Here is a 10,947-nt window from a genome sequence, read left to right on the forward strand (position 1 = left end):
TAGGGGAAAGTCCTTCCTGCCTTTTCTAGCTTCTGGTGGCTCTGTGTATCCCTGGCTTGTGGCTGTGTCCCTCCCGTCTCTGCTTGTGTCTTCACGTGGCCATCTCCTCTTGTGTGCGTCGGTGTCCAAATTTTCTTTTTACAGAAACACCAGTTACGCTGAATTAGGCCCGCCCAAATGACCTCATCCTAACTTGATCCTATCTGCAATGATCCTATTTCCAAAGAAGGTCACGTTCCCAGATACCTCTCCTAAAACGTATTTTGTCAAACGTCCTTTGGTTGAGTTTCGTTTGATGTTTTTCTCATGATTAGACTGAGGTTTAGATTTTAGGTCCGAGGAGCACAGAAGTGAAGAAGGTTTTGTCCCATTATATCAAGAGTACATGCCGTCAACATGACCTTGGTCCCCTGAGTTAGGCACCCAATTCTTATTTATTTATTTATTTATTTACGGCTGCATTGGTTCTTCGTTGCTGCACGTGGGCTTTCTCTAGTTGCGGCACGTGGGCTTCTTATCGCGGTGGCTTCTCTTGTTGCGGGGCACGAGCTCGAGGTGCGCTCAGCACCTGCCAAAGCAGGGAGCATGGGTTCGAGCCCTGGTCCGGGAAGATCCCCATGCTGCGGAGCAACTAAGCCCGTGCACCACAACTACTGAGCCTGCGCTCTAGAGCACGCGAGCCACAACTACTGAGCCCACGAGCCACAACTACTGAAGCCCGTGAGCCACAACTACTGAGCCCGCATGCCACAGCTACTGAAGCCTGTGCGCCTAGAGCCCGTGCTCCGCAACAAGAGAAGCCACCGCAATGAGAAGCCCACGCAGCGCAACGAAGAGTAGCCCCTGCTTGCCACAACTAGAGAAAGCCTGCGCGCAGCAACAAAGGCCCAATGCAGCAAGAAAGAAAGAAAGAAAGAAAGAGAGAAAGAGAAAGAGAGAAAGAAAAGAAAGAAATTTATAAAATTAAAAAGAAAAAAAGAGTTCTGGCCGGTTATTTTATAGAACGTCCCGCAATTTGGGCTTGTCTGATGTTTGCTCGTGATGTAATTAACGGCATGCATTTTGGGCAAGAATGCCGCAGGGTCCCTCTTAGTACATCAGCCTGGTGGGCCCGTGATGGCAAAATGTCTCATTGCTGATGATGAAACGTCATACGTGTTTTTTCCGCAGGTAGTTCCTTTGAGTCAGGACCCAAACAAAGCCCACACGTGGCACTTGGTTGATGTATCTCTTAGTCTCTTTTCACCTATAACCATCACCCAACCTTTTTTCTTTGCCATTTATTTGTTGAAGAAACCAGGTCGTTTATCTGGTAGAGTTTACCAGCCTCCTGATTGGATGGGTTGTTTCCCTGGTGTGGATTAATGGTTTCCTCTGTCCCCTGTAATCCCTGTGAATCGATCTCCCTAGAAACATGAGCGGACTTCCTAGGTGGTGTGAGCTCCTCCAGACAACACATCTAGTTTGTTTTCTCTCTGTATCTCTGTGTCTCCGTGTCTTTGTCTCTCTCTCCGTGAGACATGTAACAACATTAACACCCAGTTGGTTCCCTCCCCTACCTCGTTAAAAATGACCAGTGGGTTCAGGTGGCACAAGTCTGATTCATTTACTGTGAAATTTCCACGTGAACCTCTCTCATAATGGTCTTAGTGGCCACTGGTGATCATTGCTTACATACATCATTAGGGGTTGCAAAAATGGTGACTTTGAACACTTTCATTTCTTCTGCATTTATTGCCTGGAATTTTTCTGTTAAAAAACCCAGCTCAAGCAAAAGAACTGAAAGCAGGGTCTCAAAGAGATATTTGTACACCCGTGTTCACAGCAGCATTATTCGCAATGGCCAAGAGGTGATAGCAACCCGTGTCCATTGAGAGATGGATGGATAAACAAATATGGTTCACCCATACAGCGGAATATGATTCAGCCTTAAAGTGGAAGGAAATTCTGACACACACTACAACATGCATGAACTTTGGGACCTTATGCTCAGTGAAATAAGCCAGACACAGAAGGAGAAGTACTGTCTGATTCCACTCACATGAGGTCCTAGAGGAGTCAAATCCACAGAGACAGGAAGTCGATGGTGGGGGCCAGGGGCTGGGGGAGGGGGATGGAGAGTCAGTGTTTCATGGGGACAGAGTTTCAGTTTGGGAAGATGAGAAAGTTCTGGAGATGGATGGTGGGGATGGTTGCACGACAGTGTGAATGTATTTTTTTTTAATTAATTTACTTTTGGCTGTGTTGGGTCTTCGCTGCTGTGCGTGGGCTTTCTTTAGTTGCAGCCAGCGGGGGCTACTCTTTGTTGCGGTGCACGGGCTTCTCATTGCGGTGGCTTTTGTTGCAGAGCACGGGCTCTAGGCGCGCGGGCTCAGTAGTTGGGGCTTGCAGGCTCTAGAGCACAGGCTCAGTAATGGTGGCACGTGTGGGATCTGCCTGGACCAGGGATCGAACCCGTGTCCTCTGCATTGGCAGGCAGATTCTTAACCACTGTGCCACCAGGGAAGCCCCAATGTGAATGTATTTAATGCCACTTAATTGTGCACTTAAAAATTGTTAAAATGCTAATTTAATGTCACATGTAATTTACCACAATTTAAAGCAATTTAAAAAATGGAGTATGATTGAAAAAACATCTTTCCCCTATCAAGTAATTAGTTACCCAGAAGTAAAGGCTGTGCAGGAAAGACAGGGTAAATGCCTGATTCTTGACTTTTCTTTAGCAGTTTTCACAATAATTTGTTACTTCCTCAATATCCACAAAAGATCACCAGAGAGTTTTTTTTTTCCTTTTGTGTCACTATGAACTCATGGATGTAACATCTGATGTGTTTCTATCCACTGCATATCTTCTTCTTCTTATGTCCACATTGTTTCATCTTTGGCCAGTGGAAACCTCTTTGAGTTGGTCCCTAAGTCCTTTTGATGTGACCCAGTGGCCTTAAGGGCTCATAGTTCTGGGGACTCCCCTGGCGGTCCAGTGGTTAAGACTCTGCATTTTCAATGCAGGGGGCATGAGTTCCATCCCTGGTTGGGGAACTAAGATTCCACATGCTGCGTGGTGCAGCCAAAAAGAAAAAAAAAAAAAGAGCTCATAGTTCTGGTCCAGCACGATGCTTTCTGCTCATCCCATACTTCACAGCCCCAGCCCTGGACCCGGCCATTTCTCCAAGGAGCCCTGCTTCTTTTTAACGGGAGATGATATTTGGAGACCATAATCTGACCACAAAGTTAGGAAACCCACATTTTCTTCAGTCATCTTTTGACTTGGAAAATATTTGACCTACAGAAGTTGCAAGACGATGACAATGAACTCCCATAGACCCTTCCTCTAGGTCAGGGGTCACTACCTGCTCTAAGCCTGTTTTTTGTAAATAAAGTTTTATTGGCACATGGCCAGGCCCATTCATTTACACATGGTCCGGGGCAGCTTTCCGGATGACAACAGAGTCATTGTGACAGAGACTGTCTGCCCCTCAATGCCAAAAATATTTACTATTTGGCTCTTTGCAGAAAAAGTCTGCAGACCCCTGAGCTAGATGCTCCCACAGTTAACCTTTTGCTTTATATTTCTCTATAAACATAATCTAAAAGTATACAATCTATTCCATAAAGAATATACACATTTTAAATTCTTTTTCTTAATTTTTTTCTAAGTAATTTGGAAGTGGGCAACATCATGCAACTTGACTCCAAAAAACCAAAAAAACAAACAAAAAAAACCAAACAAAAAAACCAAATGTATTTCCTGCAAACAAACACCTCCTGTTATGTAACCAGAAGGTGTTGGTCAAATTCAGGAAATCTAGCACTGATACAACAATAGTATTTAATATACAGCCCATATGAAAATTTCACCAGTTGTCCCAATATCGTCTTTTATAGCAACTCCCCCCTCCCCCCTCCCCTGTTGTTGTATTCAGTTGGGGGTCACTCATTGCATGTAGTTTCATATATCTCTGATCTCCTTTCTTCTGAGACAGCTTTAGGCTTTTTTTGTTGTTGTTGTCTCTTATGACCTTTTACGACCTTGACTCTTTCCAAGAGGCCAGGCCAATTTTTCTGTGGGATGTCCCTCAGTGTGGGTCTGTCTGATGTTTCCCACGATCAGATGCAGGTGATCCACGTTTGGCAGGAATATCCTAGAAGTGATATGTGATGTGGCCCAGGAGGCCCACGAAGCCCATTTTTTTTCCCCATTCCCTGTGTGTTTACTTGGTGTCTTGGTTAAGCTGCTATTCACCGGTTTCTAAGTAAGGCATTTTCCCCTTTGTAACCGATAAATCATCTGTAGGAAAATACTTTGAGATTATGTAAATATCCTGCTCCCCAACAAACTTCCACCTAATTACTTTAGCATCCACTGACGAATCCTGCTTGGATCAATTATTGCTGGGATGGTTACCAAATGGTGATTTTTTAAAACTCTGTTACTGAGTCTGTGCCTGGGAGTGGGATTGCTGGATCATACGGAATGGTCATTCTTTTTTTTTTTTTCTAATTGTTTTTTAAAATACACATAACATAAAATGAACCGTGTTGTACATTTCAGAGGTATGGCTGAATGAATACATATGTCATTTTGCAACTGTCACCACCATCCACCTGCAGAACTCTTTTCACCTTGTAAAACTGAAACTCTGTCCTCATTGAACACTAACTCTGAATCCCCCCCTTCCCTGCCCCGGGCACCCACCATCCACTTTCTGTCTGTGTGCTTTTTTAAAAAAATATTTATTTTATTTTTGGCTGTGTTGGGTCCTCGTTGCTGTGCACGGGCTTTCTTTAGTTGCAGTGAGTGGGGGCTACTCTTTGTTGCAGTGCTCGGGCTTCTCATGGCAGTGGCTTCTCTTTGTTGCAGAGCACAGGCTCTAGAGTGCAGGCTTCAGTAGTTGTGGCCCACGGGTTTAGTTGCTCTGCAGTATGTGGGATCTTCCTGGACCAGGGCTCGAACCCATGTCCCCTGCACTAGCAGGCTGATTCTTAACCACTGCGCCACCAGGGAAGCCCCACGTCTGTGTGATTTTAAGATTGTTCATTGTTGATGCTCAAATTGTCTCAGGTTTGGCCAGCTTGTGTTTCTCCCATGGGTCCCCATCCTTCTCGGAGCCGTTCCTTACTCTCTGGTGCATCAAGACATTCCAGGCTCACCTTGTATGCTTCCTGCCCCATCCCTGGAATCAGTCATTTCTCCCTAGAGTCCTGGATCCCTTCTTTTTTTTTTTTTAGGGCGTGATATTTAGAAGCCAAGATCTGGGTGCCGGGTGTGCTCATTCCTATTGGGTTATCTCAGTGGATGGAGTTAGGAAATTGATTTGTGTTTAAATATCAAGTCCGCATGGATGCTTTCATCCCATTTCATCCCTGTGGGGCTCTTCTATTTCATCTTTGCACCTTTCTCCCCCAGTGAACACCTGATTCCTAATAATATCAACACACTTGCTACTTCGCCACATTTGCTACTTCACTCAGTCCCACAGTACAGGATAGTTTCAGAATCACTACACCTATACCACTCCCAAAAACAAATGTACCGAACCAAGTTTAAAATTTTTTTTTGCAGTTCCCTTTGCCTTTAGAGTGAGTAGTGTGTCCAAAAGTTGCATAAGCTGGTTCTTTTCTATTTCTGTGAGGTTATGTTTTTCATTTGACATACGGTTCAGTTAATCTGTTTTCTACTTACGGTCCATCTTAAAGCTTCCGTCCTCCATCGTTGTTGATTTAAATTTTTGTTGAATACAGAAAGCATTAACAGTTTAAAAACTATACAAAGAGGAAAACACAAAGGGTGTCATCCCCTCCTCTCTTCAATTTCAACCCCATCCACTCCTGTAGGTAACCAATTTGATTGGTTCTTGGCTTATCTTTCCTTCACAAAAGCAAGCTGATATGTGGGTATTTTACTCCCCCCTTCTTTATTATACAAAAGGTAACATACTACATATACTCTGGTACTTCCCCCTCAAATTAACGATACATCGTGGAACTCACCCCATTCCGCTCACAGAGATCACCCTCGTTTCTTTTTCATGGCTGCGTAGTACTCCACGGTGACGTGCGGTGTAATGCATCAGCCTCTCTCCTGTGTACAGACATCTGGGTTGCTTCCAATATTTTACACTTACAAATGACAATGAGTAACCTTTTGCATACTCACTTGTGTATTGTGGAAGCTGCGTTTTCAGGACAGATTTCTAGAAGGGGGACTGCTCTTTTGTAGCCTGGGGATAATCATAAGATTAAATAAGGTTTAATGCACGTATGGCCTTTCACCCGGTCAGCAGGTAACTCATGGCAGAAGGTCACCACTGTTGGACAGCTTGGCCTCAAATTAGCCAAACTCTGCTCTCTCATAGCATTTTAGTCTAGTTCTCAATTTGCTCTCTCAGCCTGGGGTGAGGGGCTCAGCTGGGGTTGGGGTTTAGTTGGGGTTGGGGCTCCACTAGAGTTGGGACTCAACTTGGGATTGGGGCTCAGCTTGGGGTCAGGGTTCAGTTCAGGGTCAAATCTCAACCAGGGTCAGGGGTCAGGGTTGGAGTCAGGCTGTGGTCATGGGTTCAGCCAAGGTCAGGATTCAGCCTGGGATCAGGGCTCAGTCTAGGATCAGGGCTCAGTCCAAGGTCAGGACTCAGCCTGGGATCAGGGCTCAGCTGGGGTTGGGGGTCAGCCTGGGTCAGGGATCAGAGTTGGGGTCAGCCTATGGTCACACGTTCGGCCAAGGTCAGGGTTCAGCCTGGGATCAGGGCTCAGTCCAGGGCCCAGGCTCAGAACATGCCATGTGTCTCCCTGTGGATGTGCCTGGGTCAGGTGGTCCCTCGTGAGGCCGGGACTGGGGCTCAGGTGCTCATCCCCTCCCCCCTCCCCCCAGCTGCCTGTACAACCCCTCCTCTCACAACCCCCCCTTCAGATCCGTTTCTGCTTGGTCATCTCCAGTGACCAGATGTTGCTACTTCCCAGGGCGCCCCTCCCTCTGAGCTTCCCTGTAACTGTCCTGCTCCAGAGCTGAGCAATGAACTCAGGGTTCAGGGGGCCACAGTCCCTGGGCTGTCCTCAACCCCTGTGTCCTGCCCACCCGCCACTCATGGGGGACACCAGAGCCCCTCCGACACCTGTGTCTCCCCCCTCAGACACTGGCCAGGGCAGTGTCCCCCCGCCTCAGGCCCCCCAAACATCACTCCACACATCATCCCCGACTTCCTCTCCCCGACTTGGTGCCCACACACCTCCGTCCTCACCCTTCTCTGGTTGAGTCAGTGTAAGCCGGGTCAGGATGGCTGTGCGGTGGCGGTGGGGAGAGCTCCCCACTTCTGTGAGCCCCTCCCCCTCCAGATGTGAGGTGCTGCCCCGGGTGGCGGTCCCCAGCAGCTCTGCTCCCAGCAAAGCCAGCTCAGGGGCAGGAGAGGCAACGGAAAACCTGGGGAGAGAGGGTCCCGCCACGGAAGCCCCGGGTAAACGTGTGGGTGCGTGGGATTCACCTCCCGGCTGTGTGCTCTTCTGCGGGACCCGGGGCAGACACAGCCTCTCCAGGCCTCGGTTTCCCCTTCTGTGGACTGCGTGGTCCTGGCCCTGTCGTGAGGCTAAAACGGGGTGCATCTGCGGTATCGCTGAGGAAGCTGGTGGTGCTCCTGTGTGTGCGGCCGCTTGACGCACACTTATTAAGCACCTACTGTGTGCCAGGCGGGTTTGGAGCAGTTGGGGAGCCGGTGACGGAACAGCGGGTCCTGCAGGGAGTAGCTCATGGGGGCGGGGAAGTCATCCAGCCCGGGTGTCACAGGAGAACCAGGTTTCCCCCGCTCTGGGACCCCACCCGCAATGAGGGATCGCGGGCTCGCAGCAGGCAGCAGCCGCAGCGCCCTCCGGGAGTCCGGGTGGGAAGCGACCGTTGGGATGCCCCTCCCCGTCCCGGCCTCACCCTCACCCTCACCCTGGGGGTACCTTGAACATAACAGGAAATTTCAAATAACAGGAAACCAAGACCGGGCAAGGCGAGCGGCTCCACCCTGCCTGGGGCGAACCACCCCGGGCCTCAGTCTGCCCCCGGGGACCGCGATGAACGCCACGGGGGCCCCGACCGAGGTCCCCGAGTCCTGCCAGCTGCTGGCGGCCATCGGGCACAGCCGGCTCATCGTCTTGCATTACAACCACTCTGGCCGGCTGGCGGGGCGGGGCGGGCCCGAGGAGGGCGGCCTGGGGGTGCTGCGCGGGCTCTTCGTGGCTGTGAGCTGCCTGGTGGTGCTGGAGAACCTGCTGGTGCTGGTGGCCATCGCCAGCCGCATGCGCTCCCGCCGCTGGGTGTATTACTGCCTGGTGAATATCACGCTCAGCGACCTGCTCACGGGCGCCGCGTATCTGGCCAACGTGCTGCTGTCCGGGGCGCACACCTTCCGCCTGGCGCCGGCCCAGTGGTTCCTGCGCGAGGGCCTGCTCTTCATGGCGCTGGCCGCCTCCACCTTCAGCTTGCTCTTCACGGCGGGCGAGCGCTTCGCCACCATGGTGCGGCCGGTGGCTGAGAACGGGGCCACCAAGAGGGGCCGCGTGTGCAGCTTCATCGGACTCTGCTGGCTGCTGGCAGCCCTGCTGGGCCTGCTGCCTCTGCTGGGATGGAACTGCGTCTGCGCCTTCCAGCGCTGCTCCAGCCTGCTCCCGCTCTACTCCAAGGGCTACATCCTCTTCTGCGTGGTGGTCTTCGCCTGCATCCTGGCCACCATCATGGTGCTCTACGGGGCCATCTTCCGAGTGGTGCGCTCCAACGGGCAGAAGGCCCCGTGCACCCCGGCCCGCCGCAAGGCTCAGCGGCTGCTCAAGACGGTGCTTATGATCCTGGTGGCTTTCGTGGTGTGCTGGGGCCCCCTCTTCGGCCTGCTGCTGGCCGACATCTTTGGCTCCAACGTCTGGGCTCAGGAGTACCTGCGGGGCATGGACTGGATCCTGGCGCTGGCCGTGCTCAACTCCGCGGTCAACCCGGTCATCTACTCCTTCCGCAGCCGGGAGGTGTGCAGGGCAGTGCTGGGCTTCCTCTGCTGTGCGTGTCTCCGGTTGGGACTGCGAGGGCCTGGGGACTGCCTGGCCCGGGCTGCCGAGGCCCAATCCGTCGCCTCCACCACCGACAGCTCGCTGAGGCCGAGGGACAGCTTTCGGGGCTCCCGCTCGCACAGCTTCCGGATGCGGGAGCCCCTGTCCAGTATCTCCAGCGTACGGAGCATCTGAGCCCACGGTTGGGGCAGTGGTCCAGCTGCCGGGTGCACGCCCGGGCGCGCAGGGATGCAGCAGCAGGCAGGCTGGATGCAGAAGAAGGAAGAGGGCAGCCGGGGGCATGTGTCCCAGGGCCTTGCAGTCCTCCCCGAAGCCTCCTGAGCCTGCTGACGCCGAGTGGATTTCCCACGGTCTCCGTGGGGCAGGAGGCAGCAGGAGGAACAGAGAGCGTGCTGGAATAGGGATGAATGGGTTTGCTGTGTACGCAGCCCCCCTCCTGTGAGATTCTGAGGAAATCCCAGCCCCACAGTGGGCCTCAGTGGGGCTCCCAGGCTGCCAGGGCTAGGCTGGGTAGGGGGGTGTCTATGCCCCGGCAACGCGAGAGTTCAATGATGGGATGAGATGCTGCAGCCCCTTATTCACATGTGGCATCAGGGTGATGGGATGAGGGCTGTGGGTCTGCTGGAGCTGTGCCTGCAGCACAGGGAGGGCCACGACACCCGCCCCTCCCTGTTCACTTCCCCTTTCCCTGCCCTATCTCTCATCTTGGGTCCTGGGCGGCTTCCTTCCCCCACCTCTGGCCTCTGCATCTCTTGGGACTCAGTCTGGAGACCAGCAGAGGGGGAGCCGACTGGCCCTCCTGACCTCGGGGAAATCTCACCCACTTCTCCCTTTAGCACTACCTGCCTCTTCCTTCCCCATCTGTGAAATGGGCCTATAGCAGACGGAAGCCACCGCAGGAGGCGGTCGGTACTCGCTCAGTGTTTTTTGCCATGGCGCGTGGCATCAGTGTGTTGACAAAACATTCAGCGACGGTGGAAATGTTCTACATCTGTGCTGCCAGTGTGGGACCCTCATGTGGCTACTGAGCCCTCGATAAGTGGCCTGTACGACTGAAGACTGAGCTTGGAATTCCCTTGCATTTAGACAGTTCACAGGACTTGCGGCAATGGTATGGGACAGCGCCGCAGGGGTCCACCCTCCGGATGTAGCCACCTTTTGCTGGTAGAAAGTGCTCTCTTTCCATCTTCCTAGCCAAGAAAATGTCCACAGGTCTTTCTGCCTCCGTCTTGCCAAGTTCTTGGGTCAGCATCCCGTCTGCCACTCTGGATGGGATAGCTCCGTTCTGAGCCTCCGTTTCTCCCCTGCAGGATGGGGGATGCAGCGATGGGAAACTGTTTACTGCGCTGTTTCAATAAAGCAGCCATTAGCCACACGTGGGTATGTAAAATTAATTAAAATGAATTTTAAAAATTCAGTTTCTTGGTGCATTTCTCGGAGCTGCCATATCAAAGTATCACAGACCGAGGGGCTCAAACAACAGGAATGTATTCTTTCATGACTTCCCTGGTGGTCCAGTGGTTAAGACTCCACGCTTCCACTGCAGGGGGTACAAGTTGGATCCCTGGTCGGGGAACTAAGATCCTGCATGCTGAGCGGTGCGGTCAAAAAAAAAGAAAAGAGAAAAGAAATTTATCCTCTCATGGTTCTGGAGGTTGGAAGTCTGAGATCAAGGTGCCAACAGGTTTGGTTCGTTCTGAGCCTTCTCTCCTAGATTCTGGGGGTTTGCTGGCAATCTTTGGCATCCCTTGGTTTGTAGACTCCATTTTCACATGGGCTCTCCCTGTGTGCACATCTGTGTGCAAATTTTCCCTTTTTATAAGGACACCAGTCCTATTGGATTAGGGCCACCCTATTCCAGTATGACTCAGCTTAACTAATTACACCTATAACCATCCTATTTCCTAATAAGGT

General features: G+C 51.5%; 1 protein-coding gene across 1 annotated transcript; it reads left to right on the forward strand.

Moving 5' to 3' along the window:
* Positions 1 to 8,049: 8,049 nt before the first annotated feature.
* S1PR4 (sphingosine-1-phosphate receptor 4) lies at positions 8,050 to 9,207 on the forward strand. The gene has a single exon (XM_065875483.1). The coding sequence runs from the start codon at positions 8,050 to 8,052 to the stop codon at positions 9,205 to 9,207; it is 1,158 nt and encodes a 385-aa protein (XP_065731555.1).
* Positions 9,208 to 10,947: the final 1,740 nt, after the last annotated feature.

The sequence above is a fragment of the Phocoena phocoena genome, chromosome 3 (assembly GCF_963924675.1).
Source record: "Phocoena phocoena chromosome 3, mPhoPho1.1, whole genome shotgun sequence".
Classification (NCBI taxonomy): domain Eukaryota; kingdom Metazoa; phylum Chordata; class Mammalia; order Artiodactyla; family Phocoenidae; genus Phocoena; species Phocoena phocoena.